Raw genomic sequence first — 25,910 nt, forward strand, 5'->3', positions numbered from 1 at the left:
CAGTTCGAATTCAGTTTCAGTGTGGTTCGGGTGGAGCCCGCACTTGCAGCATGACGTTTCAAGTAGAATCTCTATGATTTGCACTCATATCCCGACCGCTATTTCGAAACCCGGAGCTTTCCAAAGGGACCTGTTTCTCCAACCCTGGCGGTCGGTCTTGCGATGGTTGGGGGTTTTCGATTTCTGGTAACAATTTGATCTCCAGACTTACTGAGTCCGTGCAGCCGGTGGTGCTGGAGCCCATTCTCCATGCCTGATACTCTCATGACATCACCTTTCAACATCACCATTACCTCATCCTTATTCGCCCCCAGTCAAGCTGCTCTCCCAGTCCCTGTCTGAAAGTCAATTTGTCGTTTCACAACTTCCCTGTCATCCAGCAGGGCGTTCTTTGGGGCTTCTGAGTGGCAGGGCTTTCTTGATGGAATATGGGACGAGAGAGCCGTGGGCCACGGGCGATCCCCAGTCTGTGTGATGAGCTGCCGTTGGGCTCTGGCCACTGAACACGCTCGCGACTTGTTGGGAATATAATTGTATGTAATATCTGCCAATAGTTATTACTACATTGTGCCGCATGAAATGGATCCGGTATCTTTTTGTCCCCCTTGTTCTCTCTATAGTCTATTCTTCGTATCATATCTGGCCCTTGCCATTAAAAGCTATCCGTGCAAGACTCAGAATACGTTATCAACAACATGCTTTTAAACCCCTTTCGCCGGTCGCGCTTGCTGAAACTATACCAAATAGAGGCCGAATCCGTTCAGATCAAATTTCTGCTGATATACTAATCTAAATGCTGTTCTAATGCTTCCACCTCTCCCAAGCCTTCTAATCAAATAATATGACACCTGGTTTCTCCTCATATGCTGTATCTTTTATAGGCACCACAACAAGTTTCGCTGTATGAGCCATCGTTAGTAAATACTCCGGAGTAATCTCATCCCCACGTCTAATTGAACGGGTGGAATATCTTTGTCGAAATTAAGAAACTCACCGAAGTTCTCGGGCTGAAATGCACCGGGATAATTTAAATAAAGGGGCAATACCGGTTCGCCTCCACGTCTTTATACTAATAAAGTAGATGAGCCTGTTTACGAAATTCGTTCGTAAATCTGGCCAGCCGGTTCCGGTTATAATATTCACGCACGTCGCTGGGAAATATGAGCAGCCTCCATGCTTAATTACCGATTAACTTGCTAATCAGCTGTGTGCCGATCCCGTCGGCCTAACCCACGACTGGATATGATGCCAGGAGCATGCTAATCCTAATATTATTTGCCACCGATGTGTCTGCCTCTCCAGATATCAACTCATTTGGGCCATATGCCACGCCCACTCCCGTCATGAAGTCGATGTACTGGCCACGAACGCGCTCGACTCCTTCGGTGATGTTGGTGTCTTGTTCATATATTTGAATTAACTGGGTATTCAGCTTGAGCAGCTCCTCGCCCAACCGGTCGTCATTCCCTTATACCGAGTATCCTAGGGGACACTTCCCTTGCGTTCACGAAGCGGGTCTTCCATGTTAGATTGTATGATATCCTGTCTTTATATTAAGAATAGCCTTCCACTCAATCCATTAGTGGATACAGGTTGGTGGGTCCTCATCGTACCCCTTTCCTTCAACCCAGACTCCGTATTGGAGGAGCGGAAGTTTATCTGTGCGGGCGGCACTCATTTGAGGAGCAGGATACTCAAAGAAAGACAGAGAATTGGCATTGATAAGGCTAAGCTTTGACAGCGAGGAGTGTGTACAACTAAAGTTTCCGGGGATGGGTGCATACCATGGCAAATCATCCCATCGCCATGACTAATATTAGTAAGTGCCATGATCAGTTTCAGGGCTTAGTAGGTTCGAGCTCGTCTCTTTCAGTGATCAAAAAAAGATCCTGTAGTTAGCAATATCTGGTCAAATCTCGCACATACGCTGCCTCAGCAGATGTTGCTCGCCGGCGAACAACAGTTAGCAGACAGCTGTGGGCGAAGATTTTGAATGACACAACTGCTTTATTTTGTTGAATTACAGTAAAGAATGTAATGTACATTCATCGACTCTACGAGTTACAAGAAGGCAAAGAGATATATGTGGTTGCCAGAAAAAGGAAGTTGATGCCACATGGCCCGTCTGCGAGGGACCTGGAACAGAACTTTCCTGGCTCCCTGAGATCCGGAGCGGGGGCTCCATGTTCTTCCATGGATATCTCCCGCGGTTATGCAACACTGTTTGTCCTAGTTGATACATGTTACATAATAATCACGTGTTGATATCTCCGGTCACATTATCTCAGTATGACCAGAGATAAAACACATCCAGTGCGAGGCTATGTTAAGCCATGGTCGTGCAGATCAAGAGTGAGAGAGGCATTTATGCTCTTGCCCCTGCGCTATCGGACTGGCCGTACCTATGGTCATTGTAATTGCTAGCGGAGTGGTGGCGGAAAAAGGTATCATCTTCAAGTCTGCAGATGCTATTGAAGTTGCTCATAAAACATCGCACGTCGTGTTTGATTAGACTGGGACCTTGACCCGGGGAAGGCTATCTGTTGTCGCGAAGAACTGCGTTGACCAAGACAAGCTCCCGCTTCTTCTAGGCCTCATCGAAAACAGTCGACACCCAGTCTCGGTTTCTGTGGCTGCTTACCTCCAGGATACTGGGGTTATGGCCCTAACCGTTCCTGAGCCCAAGAGCTTTACTGGTAAAGGTGTCGAGACCACCGTGGGCGGCCGGAGACTCCAAGCAGGCAATTCTCGCTGGCTGGATTTATCGGAACATGAACTTGTCCAACCAATGCTTGCTCAAGGATACACTGTTTTCTGCTTTTCTATAGACAATGCCTTACATGCGGTCTTTGCTCTTGAGGATGAGCTTCAACCTGACGCTGCGGGGACGATTGAGACCTTGCAGAAGCGTGGTGTCTCGGTACACGTGGTTTCTGGGGACGATGACGGAGCTGTTCAGACATAGCGTCCAAGCTTAGCATTCCTGGAAATAATGTTCGTTCTCAAAGCTCGCCCGCCGACAAGAGGGATTATATCCAGATGCTCCTTGGTACAGGTGCGGACCGCAAGGAACCGGTTGTTGTTTTCTGCGGCGATGGCACCAACGACGCCGTTGCTCTCGCGCAGGCTACGATCGGCGTCCGCATGAACGAAGGCACAGATGTCGCGCAATACGCCGCGGATGTGGTATCTCATGCGGCCTTCTCTGGCTGGCATCCCCACCATGATGGACTCCAGTCGGGAATCTGTCCACCGCATCAAGTTCAATTTCGCTTGGAGCTTCGTGTACAACTCCTTTGCAGTCCTTCTCGTTGCGGGTGCTTTTGTCGATGCGAGAATTTCTCCACAGTTTGCGGGACTAGGAGAATTGGTGAGTGTGTTACCAGTAATTGCCGCTGCGTTGCTTCTACGCTGGCCGAAGATCTAGGCACAGAGCAATCATTGTACGAGTGATACCGGCTGATTACACAAACTCTCCTCAACGTACGTAATTCAAAACGTCGTTCTGAAGACGGGATGGGACAGCTCTTACTCATATTCAAGCTCGGCTCGCAGTCTCATTTTGCTGCAATTCCGTCGTTATCGAGAGTCGTTGACTTAGCATCAAGTGATGTAGAGTCAAATTCTAAGTCATTCATTTAAGTGTGATTATTCGTTTAAACACGCAGCCTTGCAACGCTGTGCAAGTCGTTAGTCAACTATTGTACATTTGTTCAGTGGATTCAAGGACCACGTGTTTGATCTCTTGTTTAGCAACTCTCACATAAAGAGATCCCGCCGTGAGGGGTTCCCAAACAACGATCAAAATGTGAGATATTTTCCATTTCTATATCAGGAACGAAGTGCTTCAACTGTATTAACAGTTATGCGAGGTAGATTTGAGTATCTATCAAGATTCAAGAATGTGAGTAAACAAGCCTAGCAGAGAAGCAATTCCACGACCTTCGGTAAGATTCTGTGTGCTTAAATTTTATGCAAGCTTACCTAAACATAAAGTCTTTAAATGATTACTAAAATATCAATGCTGAAACAAAGGCAGTAAATCCCTGCAAGGACACTATAAAAGCCATGCAAAGTCTAGTCTTGTACATACGAAGCGACGGATCCGTCCTTCTCGCACGAGATTCGGGTTACACCATACTTTTGGCGTTGCGTAATCTGGCTTCAGGTCATTTTACAGCGCACGTTATTAAATCAGCAGTCAGGTATTGTATCATTTCTTCTCGAAACGGACGTCCTCAATGCCCTAAATCAAAGGTTTAGCGCGCCAAAACACGCTAGAGCTGAGGGAAGGCACTCTTTGTCTTTGGATGGGAAGCAGAAGGCGCATTATTACCTGCTTCAGACCAGGAATCACCGGGGTAATGCTTCTTCAAGTCTGCATAGGTATCAGAAAGATACACATCTCCAGTATCGTTTTGCACATCTGCGAATGCATAGAGGACATGAGTAAGCCTCTCAACGGGAAGGTCTTGCGGATCAAACTTGCGATCATAAATTCCCTAGGTGGATAGTTTGTCAGTTCCCTGCTATGCGTCCTTTGCATTATATCAAAGATATCTTACCCAGTTGACAGAGTAGGCAATGGATCTATAACTAGGGCTTGGGTCGGCTCCCGTGTCGTCTTTTTGGAGACGTGGAGCTACTCCCACCTACAGCATTTGAAAGACACATACTCCTTAGAAAGAATAAGATCCCAAAAGAAAAGAGAGTAAAAGCTGAAACCGCCATGGATCATAAGGATTCCGTACACAATTTCCAGCCTCGGCTGCGAGTTTCCTCGGTTCTTTCCTCTGAAATCTCCCGAGATTCAGAAGTAATATTTATCTATTTCTAACCAGACCGGCGAAGAGAAATGACGCATGGTTTGTAGCCTCGCTGCTCTATTCGCGAGAGAAGAGCACAAGTGGATGTTTTAGCCCCTCACATTGCTAACATCCAACCCAACACTTTTAGTCGGTCAGGACATTTCATCAGCTCTCATGATCCGGATTCCATGACTTGAAAGAGGTTCGTTGTAGTTATTCGAGGGCTTGCCACCGAGAAAACACTGAACGTAGCAGCTGCTAGGAATAAGTGCAATAGAGTCCTTGAATTTATTTCTCTCAATGAAATCCCGCTTCCGGAAGAAAGTGGCCCAAGGGCATAGTTGCAGTGGCCCAGACAATGACTCCTTCGGAGCAAATGCCACACTTATATCAGGGTGTGGAAGCAAGATATGAGAGACAATTCCTAGTGCTAGATTTCCACCGGCTGAGTCACCTGCAACCACAATATTGTTGACAGAATTACCTCCTATTTCTCTGAGGTAATGTAAAGCTTCCAGTCCTTCAAACCGCTGGGATGGCTACTAGGCATGAGGTGCAAGTATAAGAAGGGACAAAGACAGCAAGTTCTGGAGTTATTGATAAGAAATGTTAAATCGAAGCACCAATGGAGATTTATTACGCATTTTTTACCTTGTAAATTCGTAGGCCAGCAAAATATATATGTCAGTATCAGAACCAATCAAAATCGGCCATAATAGTAGTGAGTGTAGAAGCTATGAATGGCTGGAAATATATCGTCTAAAAAGGAGTCATGTAAACAGACCAACATGCCGAAGTGCAGACGGGGCTGCTGACCGAAGAGACGGCTTATGCACATGTTTCGTAGTGACTCTCATCATATCCAATTAATTAAGTCGGTTTCTTTTCTTTGTATGGTAAAATGTAGCATAAAAGTCCCGAGCAGACGGCCAGATCTAGCAATATTGATGTCAAAGAAAGTTGGTATAGTTGACAGCACTTGGTCTATTTCGGCCAGTCATGTATCATTATATATATACGATACAGACTCTACCTCCCATATTCCTTGACTCCACCACTCGGGCACCCAATATTAGACCGGTAGAAGGCGTGCGTAACAACACTGCCGAGGCCGGCAGTAAATCTATCTACCTTCTTCTCCCCATCAGGCACAATATTGACCTTGACACCACCATCAACACGTTGAACAGAAGCATCTCCTTGGATGTCCAGGTTAGCGGCGTGGTCAAAACAAAATCGGTATGTCTTTCCTTTGAAGTCAAGGTTGGTGCAACCGCCGCCACATGCGATGTTGGAATAGGCATCCTTAACATCGTTTATGATGTCCGGATTGTTACTGTCATATGCAAAACCTATACACTGGAGTTCCGAAGCGCCACCTCCACGAATATAGCGAAATTGGATCCCGAAAGTGCATGCCAAAGCGGTCGGAGCTGTCGCGGCTAGAAGGGCGAGGCTCGGAAGATGCATCTTGTTGACTTCAGCTGTGCCTCGTGGATTTTTCAACCTATACGCTTTCTTATGTTAGCTTGAGAGATCCTCTACGACCTCTGTGAGCTCCAGTAATGTATGCTGAATAAAGATACGTAGAAAGGGGAAAAAGTAGAAAGAGAGAGATCAAGACTTGCCTGTTGTTGACTTTCGTTTTTCACCCACTTTTCTCGGCCTCGGTGTCTGAAGGATGGGTTCCTTTGCTCCTTGAAGAACAAAATGAAGTAGGTTATTTTCCAATTTAACTCGTGGCTATCTTCATGGTTTATATACCTTCGGCCACCAGACTCAATGCACCTGGGACCCACGCTGAGTAAAGGGCTGCCTGAATAATTCGGCACAGGTAGTAGTTTCCTCATCTATCTCGCCAAGAATGGGGGCAGGAACTAGTATTTGTTTAGTGGGTTAGTATCCCAAGGTGTTCGGACTTTGCCTATATGCGCCCATGAACTGGGTTGAGCAGTGGCATAGCTGTAGTTTGTTTAGGACTAATGTTTGGTACTGGCAAGTGAGAAGGATTTGGTATATAGCCGATGACCCATAATTACTGGCAGTGTTACACTCAATTGGCTTCTGGACTTCAGCAGCTGCAGGATAACTGACTATTACACCAAACATTTTCTCTCCAGTAGCTTTGGAAATTCTTTGTATCGGTTGGGTAGCTCTGTGCCTGGACCCCACTACAACCGGATATTAATATCGAAAGTGGGTGTACCAATTAGTGAAATGAAATGTATCGTGTTTCGCCGACCAAATTGCACTCGTCAAGGAGACTCAGTATGCCTTAGACAGCTATGAAGCGCAAGCTCGTTAGGCAAAAGTTATCTTGCGAGCCAAGCTTTTTAGGAAAGCAAATAAGCTGGCGCAGTAAAGCGTTGTCCGAAATAGACAACAGATTTGTTTAAGCTGCCAATTCTGCTATGAGGATGTTAAACTTGCGTATATATCCATCACATGGCGACCGCTCAATGCATTAGCCATGAGTATGATAATTGGCGGTCCGGCCATACACAACAGACGTGCTCAAGAAAGTATGTGATGCTTTTCGGACATTATGGCATTGTCAAACGGACCCCACAGCTAGCCTGAGGTGCTAGAGGCGGCCCAAGCCGCTGCTTCTAGGCGATATCAGGTAATTATTAATTGTGTGCCCAAATGAATGAGTTTTTTGTATGAGATAATTCTTTCCCTGCTCCCCCTGCGGCTAATTCAACAAATATTTCTCAGTATTAGATGCCCTGCCTACCTGAACTAAATGGTTCCTGTGTCCCCTGAAGTTAAAGTATTCTACCTTCTATACTAAAAATTAGAATTATATTCCAGCATTCTGTCATATTAAATTGACTTCAAATTTGCTAAGTAACATTCCTGGCTAAGATGATTGAGGTAATGCTTGGGGACATAGTTGAACTATACGAGAACGAATTGTTTATTACGATGAATTAGATAATTAAAATCTAATTAACGAATCGAATATTAGTATCTAGTTAAGTAATTCAGCAGGTAGGGGTGCTGGCAGGGTAGTTTTTTTCAAGTAATTCCTACTTATACGGTGCTATTCCTAACTAGATGTTACGGACCCCTGATAGTTAACTCAACTAGTCATAGCGCTTGTGTCCCACCAAGAGATTTCGCTACGGATAGCGCCACTAATTCATTTTGGGGAAGTTGATCCGCGGTCGAAGAAGTGTGTGCCTTGAGGTATACTGCACTGCGGACAAATGAGGTTTGGGTGGGTCGACAATCGGTGCTTGGCGGTGCGTGGACATAATAAGTGCACGGGGGAGAGTGGCCGAAGGTGTGGCAAATTGACGGCCAAAACGGCGTGGACTGCGGCCGTTTTGGGCAGCCCATCTGCCGTCTTCTAGTTCACTTAACATCATAACAGTAGATCTGTTCTCGCGAAGATTGTCAATATGAGCGACGTCGTCGCCGCAAGATGTATCCTCTTATTAGATACCCATTATTTTGGACGCTTGTTTCTCAAAGTGAGGAAATTAATTCCCGCGCGAAGTGTCACTAAATCCCTGCATAGTATAATAGAAACAGGAGCAGTCAAGTTGGGCGTTGAAATAAGGCATAGCTATGGGAAGACATCTGTAAAGAGCTTCGCTCTTTCTTATGGAAAACTCTGCTGTCTTGTTTTCTTCGCACGAAAACACGCCCCAAAATTGCTATACAGGGTACGTTTCCAACAATATTCGTACACTGAACGGAGGCCGAGGCTAAGCTGGTTAATTTACCCTGCGCCACACTCATCACAAACCACTCAAGGCTCGACCTCAATCATGGAGTTTCCTCACTGCACAAAATGGGGGATGCCGTGAAATAGGCACCCAGAGAAATGTTCAATATTAGCGAGGCATTAGCGATATTAACCGGCATATTTTCGCCAGGCAGTTTCGGTGCCAATCACCCAAGCCGGCTGGAACATAATGGCCAATGTTTCGAGTTTGGGGTTCTAGCCTGTAGGCACGCCATGCTGAAAAAAAGTCAGCCCTATGTGTGGGCTGCTCTAAGCCCAAGATCCACTGAAAGAGCCAAAGAGTTCTTGGCATTATTGTGGTTCAAGGCCAACGTAAGCTGGCGTTTTTATTGATCGATATGGGCTCGTATGCTCGTATTCCGTCAACTTCCGAGGTGTTATTACACATTTCAGGTTGTTCTATCCCATATTTTATCAACAACTCGCATGTCCGCTGGTTGTTGGGCTCTTTCAGCGTAGCCCACAGTCACCGTTCGAAGTTAATATTGAGGCTATGTGAGCACGACACACGGCTGAATTTTACGCGGGCATCGTTCGTCGGTCAGTAGTGCATAGCACACTTGCCATGCAGGACCGACATTTCCCGTGGGTACTGGATTCAACGGAATCTTCTTCCCACTTCCCGAATACCCATACCACACACTGGTTTCGGGCTGAAACAAGCTCGGAGCGAATTGGTCTTATGTGTACGGGCAGATTATATTCCAAACCACACTAGTAAAGACCGTGCGCTTCATGGACACCGGGTTCTTCCAATTTATGGTAGCACCAGTCAGAAAATGAAGTATCCTCGGGAAAGGCACCCTAACAATTGCCGAGGACTAGAATAATTAGGATGTTACAGAAAATAGATGGCTTCGGTGCTACGGTTGCTTTACCCTCAAAGGGGGCGTTTAAGCCTCTGGGACTCGCTTTGAGAACGCACTGAGCAGCGTAATTCTACCCCTTTATTTCCCTGTACTCTGTGTGGCCCCTTCGAATATCCCAGATATCAAATGCATCCTCGGTTAAAAGATGATGCAGTAGTAAGTAAGCACTAATGCCGGCGCTTCCTACTCACACAATGACTTTTCTGGGACGTCCGGAACTATGATTGTACCGAGCAATGCTCGCCATTGCGGACAAATGCAGTCGGAATTGGGTTTGAACAAAAATCGAGCATGCAACAGTACTCAACGACCCTGTCTTAAGAATAGTGAATACTCGGGCCCTAGTGGTGCCCGTTCCTTCGCATTTAATCTGATCATATTGGGTAGTTGCGACGAAAGATCATGAGCCATCTCTACTTGGCTTAAATCGATGGGCTAGCCTAGTTGCTATCGTCCACAAATTGCAAGTTGGTAAGACGGGACAGCTACTTCGGGTGTACTCCACCTGGAGGTTCCCCACTGATATAGTGCAGTCGATGGTTAATGATGTGGACGCTCAGGAGAGACGTCTCATCTGCTAATCATTTTCCTCTTTTAGACTGAATGTCCTATGCTCTACATAAATCAGGAACGGCCCTCACTGCTTCTCTGGTTTCCAAATTATCTTCCATCTTCTTCAGGCCATGATGTTCTTCTCACTTACAACGCTTGCCATTCTTCCTAGTCTGACTTATTCCTTCACCAACCCCGAGCTTTGCTCGGGTTTGTGCATCATCAGTGACCCTGGACTTCTGCGTCGAGTGTCTGACGGAAAGTACTTCCGCTTCTCTACCGGTGGCGAAATCACTTACGCCACCTCCGATTCATTGCATGGTCCCTGGGAAGGTGTCGGTTCTGTTCTCCCTAGCGGATCAAAGATAAATCTGGCTGGTAACACAGATTTGTGGGTGAGTTCCTCTATCCTGGTCCTGCACTATGCTATATTCCGTCCCATATCGCTAAAGTTCTGCAATAGGCCCCCTGATGTTCATTACATATACGGAACCTACTACCTGTTCTATGCGGTTTCTACCTTCGGCTCCCAGTCGTCCGCCATCGGTCTCGCCATCTCTACCACCATGGACCTCAACAGCTGGAACGATCACGGGTCAATTGGTGTTGCCTCTAATAGTGGAAAACTGTACAATGCCATTGATCCTAACCTTATCAAGGCCGACGGAACTTTTTACATGAACTTCGGCTCTTTCTACAATGACATCTATCAAGTCAAGATGAATTCTGCAGGCACCAAGACCGCCGGCAGCGCTGCTTACAACATCGCCTTCAATGTTACGAGCGACCACTCCGAGGAAGGGGCGTTCATGTATCAGTATGGCAGCTATTTCTATCTCTTCTTCTCGTCAGGTGCATGCTGTGGCTACGATACCAATCGCCCTGCTGCTGGTGAGGAGTACAAGATTATGGTTTGTCGCAGCACCACAGCTACTGGAGGATTTGTAAGTGTTTCTCTGCGTGATGTCCTATTCTCCATTTGTTCCTACGCTAACATATAATTGTAAAAAATAGGTCGATAAAGATGGCAATGATTGCCAGGCGAGTGGCGGCTCTCTCGTCTTGAAGAGCCATGATAATATTTATGGACCTGGCGGTCAGGGTGTTTTCGATGATCCGGAATACGGGACTATCCTTTACTACCACTACATCAACACTGAGGTCGGTTATGCTGATGGTGATAAGCAATTTGGTTGGAACGTCATTAACTGGTCTGACGGGTGGCCTTCCGTGTAAGCTGCGGTCTTTGTGCGTCCTTGGAATTTTGCCCGGGAACGAGAGGGCTATTTGTATATAGTGGTGGTTGAGGTCACAGGGAAGCAAAACAAGTTCTTGGCATAATTGCGGTGCTTGATATGCTTTACACAACAACAATCCGACGTCGATATCAACGTCGCACTTCCCAGATTTACTCCAGACCTTGCGATCGCTTTCCCTTGGTATCTGGGAGAGTGCCTTTCAGGTCTCCCACGCACATACGTGCACATTTATACACACAGAGAGAGAGACATTCAACATATTAATGCCCGGCGGTCAAGCTAAAAGGGCAACTACCACTAATCGACTAACACCTTTCTTAAGCTGTGCCTTATCTCCTGAAGGCCGATACCCTTTCTCAAATAGCATCTGGCGTCTCATCAGTCGATATCGTAGCGGAATCTCGTGGGGTGGTAATCATGTTAGTAGGCTGCATTGAAGGCGCTTCTTCAAGTGTTCAACATCTTGTCTTCCGCAGCTGAAACGCGCCTACCGTGTTTGGCCCGAGGCCGTTGGTGTGAATTAGGTCGGGAAGAGGGGCGGACTTCTAATTATCTGTATGGTTAAACCGTGTGAAGGCTCGTACTGCTTCTAAGTTTTGGGGCCAGTGTTGACCATTTGAAGGGATTTCTAGTCCCAGGAAGAAGGATATGTTGCCTCGGTAGGTGTTGATACATTGAAGCCATCCATTTCCAACATTGAAAGAGGAATCGACAGAGAAAGTGCTCTACGGTCTCTCTTGCTTGGCCACATGCACATTGATCCGTCTGCACAACTTTGGTCTGGTAGAAATACCCGTTTATCGCACCATGCCCATCCGGAGCCGAGCCAGCACGCTCACTTCTTTCCATGATAAACGATCGTACAATTGTCGGGATGTGTTTTGCCCGGGAGGGCCGCATCTACTCTTCTCACATGTTCCCACTTCCTCCGGCAGCCGTTTGCTGGTGATTTGTTGGGATCGTGCGATATTGAGAATGGTTGATATCATCTTGGGAGGTTGTGTGGGTGGCATGGCGTCTTCTCGGGTAGCTGCCCTGGCCTACAACTTAGCGAGGCCCTTCAGTTTGTTATGCTCGCTGGTGGGGACCCAGCGGATCGTCATCCTGTTTCCGTTCCTTCGTCGCGGTCTTCTAATCATCTTGTATATTAATGAAAGATGTTCCTGACCCGATTGTTGCCACAGGTATCCCAGTGCAAGTGCGGCCCCTTTGTTGCTCTTGAGTAGCGTGACTATACTGTTTCAGTCCCGATAGGGCACTCAATGCGTGTGCCATTGCTGCTAGTTCCGCGGAGAATGGATTTTGCCCTGATATTGCACCTAATGTCACGGAGAAGGACTTCAGATTCAGGTTTCAATATCGAGGTGGCTTCTTCTCGATCGCCACCTCAAATTATACAAGGTCGTTCCGCACTGACCACGACTTGTATTGATCCGCCCGGTACCATCTATCGGTCCGTCTGCATACATGTCTCCCATGGTGCTAATGTGAACAGATTAATAGTTTCCACTGTCTCTATCTCAATGCTTTCAGTGCGCCCGCTACCTCGTACAGCGACAGACGGTGGAAACTGCTGAATATTTTATCCGATCTGTATCTCTGCGAAAAGGCTTGTTTCTGGGAGAGTGTGGAGGTCCGTTCACAGTTTTTCGGCCCGTTTCTAGAAACAGTGTTGCACAGTGGCAATGTGAGCCTCTGCCTCTGCTACGCTGGTTGCAACTGTGAGAATGGTTCCTACAATTGCCTGCGCTCCCACCCACTGGATTCGTTTAATCGTCCCAAATGCCTTATCCCTGCAAGTGTTGATGTGGATAGCTGTTGTGCGGTTGCCGGGAATAGGCCGCGAAGTCGCCGAAGCTACATCGCTGCCTCCAAGCCTACGGATGCTGCCCTCCTGCGAGTACTTGAGTTTCGCGTCCATAAGAACCTCCAGGATCTTGACATAGTCTTTGAGCTCAACGGTTTGCCCAGCGATAGTGGAAGGCCTATGGTCTGAATTGTAAGCCTTACGCGAAGTGTTTGATGACTGTTTTATGTTCTTCGAACGTCGCGCCGCCCCTTTTCTCCCAGCCGTGCTTTATTGACAATTGCATCAATGCCTTCCCGATTACTTTACGTAGTTTTTCCAGCCACCCGCGCGGTAAAGTCATCCACGAATGAAAGTAGTCCTCCTCGGCTCCTGATTTATCGTTGTACAAGGTCTGCGTTGAAGAGAAATAGGATCGGAACAGCGGCGAGCCCTGCGGCAATACAACCTATGGAGGGCTTTGGACCTTAGACGCTTGGCCGTTAATCTGAAAGATCGCGGATCGTTTTATTCACACACTTCCCGTTGAACGATGAACCGACTACTGCAGTGAGAGCCGACAATCGACTGCGCTCTCTTATACCGTCGACGTTAATTATGTACCGACTTTGGGTATGTATCTGGACCCACGATCTCACGGCAGAAAATCCGCGTGACATCCCAATCCCTGGGCAAAGGAAGAGGAGGTCCGCACTGGTACAGTAAACGCAGATCTCAGGAGAGATATCAGGATACCGTTGCACAGGTTTTTGCGATGCAGGAGTCATGTAATAATCCTCGACAGGCTACTCTTGGTAGAAAGAGCGGAAAGTATTCCCGGCCTGGATTGTGAAGGCTGCATCCTGCCCAACCTTAAGGGAACATAATAATATAAAGCTTGGTCGCTCACCCTTAGAGGCACCTCCTGAACCGTTAGCAAATCCTTTAGTGGGAGCAGGTCAGAACGAGCTCTTCATATTTAAAGGAGCTCCAATAATCCAACCTGCTGAAACCCCTACTTGAACAGACTGCCATTTGTACGATGGCCTCGATCATCACTTGAACTGGTTGTGCTGACTTGGCCTCAAATGGACGTGGAATTGGAGCCTTATTACTCCATTAAAGGACTAGCGAAGGGTACGACGCAAGAAATCACATCAGAAGGTAGCAATATTTTCTAATGGTTCAAGTCAGACAATGATTGGGTGACAGGTTGGTGTAGCACGAAAGCTTCCTGGCTCTGATGGGATGTGCATGAAGCTGACTTTACAGGCTGTGCACTTGGATTCCAAGCGGTAATGAAGCTCTTTACCTGATTAGGAGCACCACACTAGCAGCTGGGGCAACTTTAGTCCGTAAACAAATACCACTGCCCCGCAGATTCTCATAGCGCGTACCTATTCCCAAGGAAGACGGTCTTATTGATTACTCGACCCTGCGCACCTGGAAAATTCCTTTGCACCACTTTCTCATCGGCCCCGGTAGCCTTACCCCTGGTATGCAGGGCATGCATCTCTCGGGCTGTGTCTCATAATAGACCGCTGTTCGGTATCTCAACCGGCTTTCACCACCTATTCGATGAGAAAGAGACGGTCGCCTACGACTTCGTCAACCCTATTCAGGATGAAGCGTATGATAATGCTGGTCAACGGAGAAGCAGGATGAAAACCTGTCAAAACGAACGGGCGAACTATGTCTCTCACCCCGACCGTTCGCGTAGCAGCGAAGGCAACCGCGGTTTTAGCCAGACACAAGCCTTCCTGGCCATCTAAAGGATCGATAATCTATCGGCTGCTTAAAGGAGGTTAAAGAATTTGCGCCGAGCTTTCGCTTTTCTTGGCCATTCAGTCAACCCCGCTCTATATACGATCCTCAAATAAGGGACCCAGCTCCGACGAGCTGTAGCCTGGCTTAATCAATGGGGCAACTTTGCTTTGCCAAGCCTTCTGGAGACCGAAACCACGAAAAGTGGTGCTTGGCAAAAGTGCGGGACTTTTCACCGACTGCCCACAATACGAGATGACTTGTAGAGGATTGGTCGCGTCACCGTCTTTTGGCACAGGTGTGAAGATAAGTACCCAAATTTCCTTTCCCCACGTCTTGTTCTAGTGAATATATGCGGAATATACGTGTCAACTACGTAAAAGGTGACAGGTAGTGGACAGGAGACCTTGGAAGACGAATGTTTATATTGTCACGCGGGAGTAGTCCAATATTGTTCATGCTGATGATACAACTTGAGAGCTAATGTGTGACCCCTCTCCCGGTGCCACAGAATCTTGTAAACCCCATTCGCCGTTTCCTATACGCTTGCCGTAGAATTTGACAAGAATACCCACCGTTGCGGGCCCAAGGATGGTATTGAGCAAGATTGCCCAGACCGCCGTAATAAAACCATCCTCGCTGACATACGCTGTCTCATTGTACCCGATCTCAACAATTAACAGACCAATTTCACCCCGAGCTACCATGGCGGAGCCCAGCAACATTGCCGAAAGCCAGATGGTCCCCGGTTTCCTTCTCTTCTCCTCACTCCCTTGGGTCGTATGAACTTCTCCCCCAGCACTGCTCTTCCTCGGGCTGCAGACTTTAATTCGCCGGAATAGCGAATTAAAAGGGCACCAAGTCCATAGTGGTAGCCATACCCCAACGATAAGCTAGGCCGTGTTAGTGGAATGATGAGGATGTGGATATACAGGGCAAGACTGTCTTACCTTTCCGAACACCATGAGAAGTGTGAAAATGACGCCCCTCCATATCCGTTTACCCGTCCAGAGCTGCACAAAAGGAATGGCAAACCCGATACTCGCGAAGAATAGTGGCTCCATGAGATACTTTTGAATATCCATGAGGTATCTCTCGAAAGTGTGCACAAACGTAGGACTCTTATCTGCGAAGCGCTCTCCCTCTTCACGGCTCATAACGACAAAGGGTCCCTCTGGATGCTTGCTCGGTATATATGTAAGAAATGTCCCGGCTAAGAATGCACCAAAGAGAACTGATGTGCCGGTGTATGCTGCAATGCTTATAAATGCAGACAGAGATAGGATCATCAATATAATATTAGATATATGATCATATCGTGCAAAGTAATCCTCAATATACCGCCGGAAGATCGGGGCGAAAAAGAACTTTGTCACAATTGGCGTGGCGGTTGCCATCGCAATTGATGCCACTATTGGACGTCCAATAAGCCAGCCAAGATTCACGTCGTTGCCGCCCTCGAGCTGACCTAATTTTCCTATGACGCTGCTTTAAGTCAATTGCCTGCTGGGATAGTTTTGACGACGGATAAGTGGTAAGCTGACCTAGCCATAACCAGGCCGACAACGTCGTCGATAACAGCTGCGCTAATCAAAACGGAGCCAACCCGTGTCTGGGCGAGATCTACAGTACCGGAAGCTGAAGAAATGACCGCGAACGTCGTGCCTACGTATTTGGAGTAAGTACACACGCCTCTGAAAAGGACCTTGACGATGAAAGGGAAAGTAAAGGAGACGATATTCTCAGAGTGTAAGCCAAAAATCTTACCTAACGACGTAGCCGATAGGGCTGCCCCGATAATAAAGGTTTCGACAGCACCTATGCGTGCAGGTAAGCTTTCAGGCGTATATTCCGCAGATCAGCCAAGTCTCACCATATCCAAATCCGAGATAAAGAAGGAGGTAAGATAGGCCTATAGGAAAGCAGACACCCGTGGCAGCACCGAGCATGCTCGGCACCAAGTTTGCCTTCAAAAGGTCAATGCGAGCGCTAAGACCTCCTATCATAGGATTTCGTTATCACTTGTACGGATGCCCCATGGCAGGTAAATACTTACCTTCAAATATAATAAGGATCAAGCCTACATATCCCAGGGCAAGAAATGTTGTCTCCCAATCGTCTTCGAGAATATCGGCAAGGGGTTTCCCATACACAATGCCAACTGCAATTTGACCAATGATGCCCGCACGGATAATCTTAGCGGATGCCCATTCCGACAAAGATAAGATGAAAAAGAAGGAGATGATGATCAAGATTTGTACAACTGTACAATAATAATGTAAGCTTGTGGTTCGGTATGGCGAATTATCTTTGAAACATACTCCCTGGCTCGTGATATGGGAAAAAGCTGCCTGCCATAGCTTGACTAATCAGGTACTAGTCGATCGATAAGGACTGCGAGAGAAATGTTACCCAACAGAATCAATGTACCTGGCGAACAATTGCTTGCCCATCTTTTAAAAGAAAGGACCCTCCAGCTACATTGAAAAGTTTTACGGCCACCAAGAGCCTTCGACTAGATACTACCTAACCTCTCAAGGTCTTGACCGGAACCAGAAAGCACATATGGCGGTGATTGGTGCAGGGTGGGAGATCCACTCTTGGCACTCGGTCTTGGCACTTACGATGGATGACGTTGAATCTGGGCGTCTGGGCGCCTAGACTCAGTCGGGTCCATCCAGTTCCGCCCACGTTTACCCTCGGTTGTGACTCCGGCTTTTCTTTTGGGAGCGTCCTTCGTGTGCGCGTGAAACTTGGGATTCTTATGTGGCAACGGGCGCCATTATCCGAGATCTCCCAATGATCCCCAGTGACTCGTCAATTTCGAAGAAAGGGGGGTTGTACCGTAACCGCGTAACGTACATCTTATTACCCCGACCTCGCAGCCTGACAGCAACGAATCTCCTGGAGCCACTGTGAGGAAAGTAACTCGGATGCTCCGGGTCGATGCGCAGCATCGATACTTAGCATAGAATGTAGCAATTCGCAGCTATGTTCCTAGAGATTGGGCAAGTTAGTGTCTAGGCAAATCTGAAGTGACAAGGGGAAACCCTAACATGGGATATCTCTCTGATCAGGAAGTTATACTTCCCAACCCTTCGCTCCTCGAGGTAGTCCCTAAAGCATTCGTCCCGATCAGTCGCTGAATTCCAGGGATTCCTTCCTGCTCGCATTGCGATGTAAACAATAGCCGCAGCCCATATATCTGTTTTCCTTGGATCGAATGGCTCTTCGAGATACTGCTCCGGAGAGATGTAAGGTGCCGAACCACGACGTCTGCTGCTCATATGTACTCGGTCCTCTCGAGGAATGCGAAAGCACTCTGCATTTCCAAAGTCGGAGATCTTGAGACAGCCGCGATCGGTGAGGAGAAGATTTTCGGGCTTTAAATCACGGTGAGCGATATGCATCTTATGAAGATACAGAACACCGCACACCAGCTGCTTGAAGAAGCAATCAGACTCCTCTGGCAGAAGTTGACGAGAGGCAACGATCAGGGAATGTAGATCTCCGCCGGAGCAGTATTCCATGCAGGCGCATAGGTTCCCGTAGCCCACAGGTAGGAGATCGAATGTTTTGATAATATGCGGGTGATGCAGAAAGTATCCAATTGGGAACTTTGCTATCACTCGTCTGCGATGATCGTACTGCATTGGCTCCTGCCCTTGCGAAAAAATTTTCAGAGCGTAGCAGCGGTTGGGCTGCGGCTTGCAGGTTCCTCCAGTCTTATGTGACATCAGCACCGCACCGTGGGAGCCAATTCCTATAATTTCCTCGATCTGCCCGTATTTTTGTGTAACCATTGCCAGTTTGTCGCTCTCGACTGGCCAGCCGCCCGGGCAACTTTCTGCCCACTGCTTCCATTCTTGTAGCAGTCTGACACCGTTGGAACATTCACGCCCACCGGCGCATCGCAACCATCTTAGCATGCGGCCGTTTGTCCAGCTACGCCTTTTCGGCTGCACGCAAGTTAAGTGATGGCTATGCTCCCCATTTTCCTGGATAAATCTATCTCGTATGGGGAGAAGCTTCCGCCTTTTCTCTGCAAATGGTGGAAGCTCACGTATAGACTGCGGCCATTCTTGACGCAAGACCGTGTGTCTCGTTAAGAGCCGGTCACTGTCCTCTCTAGGCTCCAGTTCTTTCTGAGGGTTCAGAGAACCTGCCTGCCTGAGCAACTGCTGCACCAAGAGCCGGAAACACTTAAGCATCCCTTTGCAAGGCAACACAGATTGCAGAATGTCATTGGTATATAGCGAGCCTCCTATGGGAAGCGGTATGGTGTCGATTATCAGGAAGTATGCAGTGTAATTGATACGAAAGAGTGAGGACGAGGGCTCATGAATGTCATGGTTATCATCTACGTCAGACGGCGCAGAGTCCCACTTTTATCCAAACTGAAAGACCTAAATACCATGAGTATGATTCTTGGCATTACGTACACTACTCATGGGCGAGGCGAGACTTAATATTCGATTACAACATGCCAACAGCTTCATAGCCTAGTTGAATGCTGAGCACGATTTGTCGTGCCTATTCTATTCGATGATCATCGAAAATGATTGAAGAGAGCAATAAGTCATTAATATTTAAATAATACTGTTCGGTCCACTGAAGAAAAATTAAAAGATTATAATTGACTGATGCTTAACAGTTCACAGCCACAGAATAAATATCGTTGCATAAATCAGCAGGTTAAAATGTCCACCTTTTGTAAGCGCCTTTATCTGAGACTCCTGGAGCCCATCGCAGCCATCAATAATGTTAAGTAGTTATGTCAACACAGCTCTAGCAGCACCGGTTTGTATCTTGATTTGTCATTGATAATTATTTCCTTGACGAAAGAACAGGGTGGCTGGGTGTACTGACATCAAACGACTGTTAATAACCACTGACGAAACTTTTCGAAAAAGTCCTCAGTACGATCTTGATGATGTATGTCCATCTTATTGTTAGTATTCATACCGAACAGATACTCCTTGGCCGCAAGTTTGAGCGCAACTCAGGAAAAGATACGCAGAGGAAGAGGCGCTTTTGAACAGGACACGCCTTAAGTATGGAGTCACAGTCGCACCTGTTTAGTGCATTTGATCAGGGGAGCCCTGGCGGCCGTGATCCTCGGCGACATTCATATCAAGCTTAGTTAGTGAGACAATGAAGGTTAAGTGTATATCGTAGTAAGCCCAAAAGCGTACGTAACGCTGTTCATTCGGCGCTAGGTTCGTTCACAAACTGTTGACGGAATCACACAGGCCGTCCAATCCTGTGGACAGAAGCCGAATCTTAGAAGCCAGGGGCTCACGGTGGATGAAGACGGATAGAACGACTACGTTGCGACGTGCACTATAACATGCACCGACCATCTAGAATTGAATGACTCTCAGGTCAGCCATTCTTACGGAAAGTCCAGCTCCGCGGGGATGGATATGATATTGCACTAGTAAACGACGGTGTCACAAATGGCATAAATGATAACGCCATCATAAATGAGATCGCGAATCACTGGTTTTGAAGTTATCGTGTTTTGCTGGATGGGAGTCTAGGAAAATACTATATGTCGCAGCAGAGCGATATTATATGGGCAATCCACCGCAGTCTATGAGTTATGGGAACCTAACCGCAGACTAACAGCCTTCACGTACTTGATGAGCAAGGAATGCAATAGACCGCCTGGAGTCTAGTGCAGTAATGTGTAATCTGAGATATAACGACCTGCTAGTACTTAACCAGTGATGCTTCCCGCTCTCTGGCGTGGGAACGCCAGCATGTTGCTCGGCATACCTGCGCTCCAAACCCTCATGGCCGGTCGCTGTCTGATACGGGAACTTGGGAGGGCCGCCCAGCTACCAACGACAGCACTATTGTCCGCTGTGTCGTCAAGAACATCCAACTCCTGCTCGCTGAACCACTTATGAAAAGCCCATACATGAAGGGGAATAAGGAGGATAATCAAGACCGGGAACCCTATCCGCGAATTTGTTGCCCCGCTACAAATTCGCTTTTTCCACTCTACCGCCGGTGTTCCTCGGCGTTCTGATTCTGCTCATAAGGCGAATGCCTCCTATTCTCGCAATGCATTGAAGTATCCATCAAATTGAAAAACTGACTCAAGCGGCGTTCGTGGGCTTCTTTGGTCCTATTGGCGTCGGCGCTGTCTTTTATCTTTCCGTCTGCCGAGAGTCGCTAAGTAATATCACGGTGGACGGTGAAGTCCGTGCCGATGCTCAACGTCTTTCAGAGGTACTTGACGTCATTGTTTGGTTTTTAGTTATTTGCAGTATAGTATGTGCCTTGAAGAGCATTCCGCCACAATATCTAACTTACCAAATAGGTTATACGCGGACTTGCGATACCTTTAGGAAGGCGGGGTACCATCTTCCGAGAACCATATCAGATGCGTTCAGCAACAGCTCGACTCAAAACCCGGCGGTCACTCCGGTTGACTTGCTCCAACAGTCTCATAGCACTGCAACCCCACTCTCGCACTCGGAATCAGTTCAACGCCGCAGGACCGTACATGATGGAAGCATAGCTACATGAGAATAAAATGGCATGATGTCGTGCGAGAAAGAAGAAGCCCACTGATTATTGCAGCAGAAACAGAGCCTCTCGTTCCTCGGTCACTCTGATAGGTGTTCGCGGCTTAACCGCCAAGTCTGGCATCAAAGGGAGTCATCAAGGTAGAATAATCACCGAAAAATCGATCTTATGCACATCAGCAATCAAGGAAAAGCATGAATACTGCCAACGGGCTTTTTGGTCTTCTCGGTTACCTATTACATATATCAAATGGAACAGTGTACGTGGCAATCGCGCTGCAGCGAATCATAGTACGTCTTGTTTGACGGGCGAAAGCACATCTATTGTGCCACCGAGTCAGCAACCCTGAGTGCCCTGTAAACAACATGAAAAGAAGATTAGGAAACCCCCTTGGAGATTGTCAGGGCTGATACCTGTTGCAGCACAGTGCATGGTGAGCAACAATGTTGCCTTCAGGAGATCGACCCGAGCGCCAGGACCTCCTAAAATAGGTATTACCCCTTAAGGATACCTCGCGGTAGGCATTGGCGAACCTTTAGAGATGACAAAATTGGAGCAATATAACCCAGAAAAAGAAATGCGCTCTCCCAATCTGCTTAGAAAATAAATATTCACGAGGTGATTCCAGTACGCCATGCCAACTACAATCTGGCCAAGGAGGCCAGCTCAGACAGTTTGGAAGATGCCCACTCTGCTCAGAATAGGATGGAAAAGAAGGAATGACAATTAAGATCCGCGCAACCGTACAACATCAGTCCAGGTACTCACCCTAGGTATCACTATTGCCTTCAGTTGCACTTCAAAATCCACACCGATCATGCTAGGGGATGACAGATTATTTTTAGCAATTTTCTTTCCAGTCAACACTATTCCCCAGTCTTCTACTTCAGCACTCCTCTTATTGGGTCCACCATGACTATCCTCAACACTTCTGCCATAAAGCTCCACACTGCCAGCAAAGGAGACACACTATACAGTTTCAGAAAATGATAAATAACAGTCTTATAGAGAGCCCGCGTTTTCTCTATCTTCATCCTCTTTGTCTCTATGACCTTAACCTTCTTGCCTGTTATGGCTAAGTATATACTCCGACGGAAGATCCCACGTAGCATCTATGTTTATGTTTTCGCATGCTATGTCTGTAAGAACGCTGTCCTTGTTACAGACTTTGCATATCTTCTAGATCTGGCTTACAAGCGTATCGGACCCAAGACATGCATTAGCATTTCAGATAACTGGTTAATACTTCTGACCTGCAACCATGGTGCTGTATGAGTTACCTTGATCTTTCTCCTTGATCTCGCGGCCGAGATATACATCAGGCACAAATACGGCATGCACCGGGAGGATTGATTAACTTCCTGCGGCTCAAGGGGCTAGGCCAATAAATTATTGAAGGGCCGTTCAAAAATATTTTTGAGATGCTGGGAGGAGCAAACGAAGGTAAGGTATGTAAGTTATAAAATGTTCCGTAGGACAGTAGCGTCCTAGGGGCAGTACTGGACTGTGCTGAGGCATTACAAGAGATTTCAATGTCGCGAGTCACGAGGGCGGTACACGTACACCTAGAGCTCGCCAAAGCCCGTATTGAATATCATGGTGGCTGTGATGAGTATCATGGTGGGTGAACCTTATGGCAGGGATGGGGCCCGACATAAATATGTGCTATCCCGCCCTTGTAAAAGATAACTCCCCACGTAATCAACAATCAATCAATCAATCTATTCTCACTTCAACACCTTGGGCGGGTTGGGGACCGAAGCCCAGCCTGGGTAACCCGTGGGCGGGTTCAGAAAATGCAAACCCAACCCAACCCGCCTTTTGGCGAGGTCTACGTACACCACAAACCCCACAACTCCAGGCACCGGCTACCAAAGGCCTTGACAAGGCTCCAAGTTCGTTAAAAAACTAATAGTTTACGGTGATTGTGGGATGTACATATGGATAGTGGCACCCTGCATATCGATCGAGGTTAAATATCACTACTGGACCAACCCACGAATTCCGCAGCTAGTCTAGTGGCCTCGTAGTCTACAATCGACCCAAGGCGAGAGGATTATATAAAACATCAACGTAACGGATGACGCCAAATAAAACGTCACATGATAGAGCAGCACCAATGCACGATTATTGATTCCAGCAGCTGTTAGAGGACTCTGCTAATTCAGATACTGAGATCTCATGGAATGGACGTTATTATGCCGGTATCTTATACCAAAATGGTCTAATGATGTATCAATGACTACCTACGGACTGCTTGACTGCATCAAAATTTGCGGTTACCGCACATTACACATAGCAGAAAATGACAGTCTTTTCTAAGGTCTCGACATACACTTTCCGACACCGAAACCCTCGCTGAGGCCAAAGATTTCAATATCCTATCTTCACATGGGAACGTCAGTCGGCCTCGAGATGTGGTCGCGTCTAAGGCTGGGGTGCATACGGTTATTGTCGTTCTTCTGCACTAATTCTATTGCGCGAGACTTTATCCTCCGAGAGGTGCTGATCCTGGATTACAGTCAGACATTTTAAATGCTCCTGCTTTAAGAAGTTTGTTCGTTCCTTGTCAAGCCAGCTGCACAACACCCCGGTTCTCTCGAATATACCCCCTTCCTTCGGACCGGCTCGAGTGATAATCATTGGTACTGGTGATCTGTCTCACATTCCCACGTACGCCAGATAGACATCCTGCAATATTCCCGTATTCAGTGACGATGGTAACCGCATTCATACCAATCTTGATCTTCCTGGACTCTCAACGACACTTCGGGTGGATGTATGAGCGGTAGAAATTCTGCAGCCTTAACTCAATCATCTTGGCAGGAATGTGGCGATCTTATATTTAACACTGGAGAATTTGTATGGGCGCATAGGTCAGGCCATGTAATACAGGATATCCTGATCCAGGTTTTGAGAAACACTCAGTAGCTGAGGTTGCGCTCTTCGTACCACTCCCAGTTTGCTTTCATTAGTATGATTAGTATACCACTGATGGATCATCGACAAGATATGGACTCCTGTCTTTTCTCCATTTTAACATTCATTCAAAAGGAAAATGTATGACCATCTACGTGGCGGAGAGTCGACATTGACATATGGAGCACTAAGATTTACACCATCATAATTAGAACCAGCAACCGCCATGGCAGTCAAACCGCATTAGATCCGTGAAACAACAATGTTCGCTACACCCACGCCGTTTCGGATCTCTATGCACTGTGGAGTATGGCATGGCTTCCTCTATCGACAGCAGAGGATGTCGGCCGAGGAGTTCTAGTGGGCGAATGGTGGCTGTTATCTTAGTGGCAGTTATTTCATATTGCTGCTGGAGGCTGTACCTTCAAATTTAAGAAAGGGCATAAGTCAATCGTTGACCGAGCCCCCCAACGGCTCTTTTCTTCAAATAACTATACATGACTGAACTTGGCAGGTTATACGGTGTGGTATTCGTGCAAAAGCTCCTCTGCCAATGATCAACTTCTTGCACCCAAACCTTATTATAGTAACCTATCATGGCTTGCAATGGTCTGTGATCGCACCCAGAGTTCTTCTTAACGTGGGCTCCTGTATTGAACGATCTATCTTGAGTATGGATGCTGCGCGATAACAGCTTGTTGAGGTCGGACAGGATTATCACTTATGTTGCTAGTTTGGTGGCTATTATTCTCTTGACTTCGACGATTCCTTAGATCCATGCGGCTAAGATGACCTAGTCAGAACCGATTACTCGGGGAATAAAATCATCCGCGCCCAAAACATACCACAGGGGGCAAGATCCTGATATGTTAATCAGCCAACCATCGATACATTCAGCATGGTATTGATGATGGCAAGGGAGGTCTCGTATGAGCTGGCCTCTTGTACAGGCTTCGGCGCACACAGCACAAGTCAGGTTAATCTCCGACGACAAGCAAGGCTAATATGAATTAGCATGATAATACTATATATATGAGTAACATACCACTGAGCTATCTGGCCTCCACGATACACGAACTTGGTCGGAGATATCCTGACCTGATTTATTGTTAACCTGGTTGCTGCTTGTTCGACTGGCCTCGGATCCTTACCCCTTTCGACATCAGAGCTACCGCTGGTCATTCTTGGTGTGTTGAAATCCCCAGCCTTGTACATGGGAATCTCTTCCAACGCAGCCTTGGAGAGTGTTTTTCTCTGTCTTCCCCTATAAGAGCCTGGGGCATTGAGAGTGCTGTTGTTCGGAGAGGTGGACTCGCGGCGAGCTCGTCGGCGTGATTGTAACCTCAAGATGATAATAAACATGCACAAGAGGGCAGGAACGACACCTATGAGGCAGTAGCCGATAATCTTTCCTAAGAGAACTGTTATCCTAAGTCTATGAAGGTCTTTTGGGGGGAGATACGGGCCTGAGAGGTTTCGTCTTCCATAAGCGTCACAGGATGTTAAAGAAACAGGTGGCTGGCTTCATCTTGCATTGTTGCGTCTCTTCGCTTGGACCAGATCTGCCCCACTCCTGCTTGTTTACTTTTATTTTTGAATTTTCAGAGTTTGCAGTGTTTGTCTACTTTGGCGCCACCCATTACTGTCCGCTCAGAT

General features: G+C 47.2%; 11 protein-coding genes across 11 annotated transcripts; 4 read left to right on the plus strand and 7 right to left on the minus strand.

The window, feature by feature from the left end:
• Positions 1-431: 431 nt before the first annotated feature.
• Positions 432-824, plus strand: BO88DRAFT_196730 (uncharacterized protein). Its single transcript, XM_025701840.1, has one exon. It carries the CDS (start codon positions 575-577, stop codon positions 791-793), a length of 219 nt encoding a protein of 72 aa, XP_025557477.1. The 5' UTR covers positions 432-574; the 3' UTR covers positions 794-824.
• A 233-nt stretch (positions 825-1,057) lies between these two features.
• On the minus strand, positions 1,058-1,453 carry BO88DRAFT_475817 (putative FAD monooxygenase; the record flags this gene model as incomplete). The annotated part of the gene is made up of 1 exon (XM_025711898.1): positions 1,058-1,453. A coding segment is annotated over one exon (228 nt), but the record flags the coding sequence as incomplete, so codon positions are not given.
• Positions 1,454-2,659: 1,206 nt separating this feature from the next.
• On the plus strand, positions 2,660-3,427 carry BO88DRAFT_458724 (cation-transporting P-type ATPase PCA1; the record flags this gene model as incomplete). The annotated part of the gene is made up of 3 exons (XM_025711065.1): positions 2,660-2,920; positions 2,974-3,247; positions 3,303-3,427. 3 exons carry the CDS (start codon positions 2,660-2,662, stop codon positions 3,425-3,427), a joined length of 660 nt encoding a protein of 219 aa, XP_025557479.1.
• A 696-nt stretch (positions 3,428-4,123) lies between these two features.
• On the minus strand, positions 4,124-4,731 carry BO88DRAFT_475824 (glycoside hydrolase; the record flags this gene model as incomplete). Its single annotated transcript, XM_025711899.1, has 3 exons — positions 4,124-4,502; positions 4,566-4,642; positions 4,677-4,731. 3 exons carry the CDS (start codon positions 4,729-4,731, stop codon positions 4,278-4,280), a joined length of 357 nt encoding a protein of 118 aa, XP_025557480.1. The 3' UTR covers positions 4,124-4,277.
• A 229-nt stretch (positions 4,732-4,960) lies between these two features.
• BO88DRAFT_352690 (uncharacterized protein) lies at positions 4,961-5,347 on the minus strand (the record flags this gene model as incomplete). The annotated part of the gene is made up of 1 exon (XM_025703604.1): positions 4,961-5,347. A coding segment is annotated over one exon (387 nt), but the record flags the coding sequence as incomplete, so codon positions are not given.
• A 490-nt stretch (positions 5,348-5,837) lies between these two features.
• Positions 5,838-6,278, minus strand: BO88DRAFT_352637 (uncharacterized protein; the record flags this gene model as incomplete). The annotated part of the gene is made up of 1 exon (XM_025703599.1): positions 5,838-6,278. The coding sequence occupies one exon, from the start codon at positions 6,276-6,278 to the stop codon at positions 5,838-5,840; it is 441 nt and encodes a 146-aa protein (XP_025557482.1).
• Positions 6,279-10,120: 3,842 nt separating this feature from the next.
• On the plus strand, positions 10,121-11,531 carry BO88DRAFT_447484 (arabinan endo-1,5-alpha-L-arabinosidase; the record flags this gene model as incomplete). Its single annotated transcript, XM_025710377.1, has 3 exons — positions 10,121-10,377; positions 10,450-10,930; positions 11,001-11,531. 3 exons carry the CDS (start codon positions 10,121-10,123, stop codon positions 11,220-11,222), a joined length of 960 nt encoding a protein of 319 aa, XP_025557483.1. The 3' UTR covers positions 11,223-11,531.
• A 3,579-nt stretch (positions 11,532-15,110) lies between these two features.
• BO88DRAFT_408992 (cation:proton antiporter) lies at positions 15,111-17,242 on the minus strand. The gene is made up of 7 exons (XM_025707845.1): positions 17,117-17,242; positions 16,852-17,058; positions 16,669-16,794; positions 16,563-16,613; positions 16,340-16,460; positions 15,746-16,280; positions 15,111-15,688 (listed from the first exon to the last, which is right to left on the minus strand). The coding sequence occupies exons 1-7, from the start codon at positions 17,151-17,153 to the stop codon at positions 15,251-15,253; spliced, it is 1,515 nt and encodes a 504-aa protein (XP_025557484.1). The 5' UTR covers positions 17,154-17,242; the 3' UTR covers positions 15,111-15,250.
• A 421-nt stretch (positions 17,243-17,663) lies between these two features.
• Positions 17,664-18,724, minus strand: BO88DRAFT_352636 (kinase-like protein; the record flags this gene model as incomplete). Its single annotated transcript, XM_025703598.1, has 2 exons — positions 17,664-17,792; positions 17,852-18,724. The coding sequence occupies 2 exons, from the start codon at positions 18,722-18,724 to the stop codon at positions 17,664-17,666; spliced, it is 1,002 nt and encodes a 333-aa protein (XP_025557485.1).
• A 5,126-nt stretch (positions 18,725-23,850) lies between these two features.
• On the plus strand, positions 23,851-24,021 carry BO88DRAFT_352646 (uncharacterized protein; the record flags this gene model as incomplete). The annotated part of the gene is made up of 1 exon (XM_025703600.1): positions 23,851-24,021. A coding segment is annotated over one exon (171 nt), but the record flags the coding sequence as incomplete, so codon positions are not given.
• A 928-nt stretch (positions 24,022-24,949) lies between these two features.
• Positions 24,950-25,777, minus strand: BO88DRAFT_197042 (uncharacterized protein). The gene is made up of 4 exons (XM_025701841.1): positions 25,721-25,777; positions 25,406-25,661; positions 25,300-25,352; positions 24,950-25,254 (listed from the first exon to the last, which is right to left on the minus strand). Exons 1-4 carry the CDS (start codon positions 25,739-25,741, stop codon positions 25,048-25,050), a joined length of 537 nt encoding a protein of 178 aa, XP_025557487.1. The 5' UTR covers positions 25,742-25,777; the 3' UTR covers positions 24,950-25,047.
• Between the last annotated feature and the right edge of the window lie 133 nt (positions 25,778-25,910).

Source organism: Aspergillus vadensis, assembly GCF_003184925.1.
Source record: "Aspergillus vadensis CBS 113365 unplaced genomic scaffold BO88scaffold_37, whole genome shotgun sequence".
NCBI lineage: Eukaryota > Fungi > Ascomycota > Eurotiomycetes > Eurotiales > Aspergillaceae > Aspergillus > Aspergillus vadensis.

Bases quoted from the DNA above. Each gene is read 5' to 3' on its own strand.
- BO88DRAFT_196730 (XM_025701840.1), top strand. From the start codon at position 575: ATGAAATGGATCCGGTATCTTTTTGTCCCCCTTGTTCTCTCTATAGTC.
- BO88DRAFT_408992 (XM_025707845.1), bottom strand. From the start codon at position 17,153: ATGGCAGGCAGCTTTTTCCCATATCACGAGCCAGGGA. The intron at 17,059-17,116 runs GTATGTTTCAAA...ATTATTGTACAG, and splicing joins CCCATATCACGAGCCAGGGA to TTGTACAAATCTTGATCATC. The intron at 16,281-16,339 runs GTCAGCTTACCA...GACTTAAAGCAG, and splicing joins GTCGGCCTGGTTATGGCTAG to CGTCATAGGAAAATTAGGTC.
- BO88DRAFT_197042 (XM_025701841.1), bottom strand. From the start codon at position 25,741: ATGGAAGACGAAACCTCTCAG. The intron at 25,662-25,720 runs GCCCGTATCTCC...CTCTTAGGAAAG, and splicing joins TGGAAGACGAAACCTCTCAG to ATTATCGGCTACTGCCTCAT. The intron at 25,353-25,405 runs GTAAGGATCCGA...ACAATAAATCAG, and splicing joins TAGCTCTGATGTCGAAAGGG to GTCAGGATATCTCCGACCAA.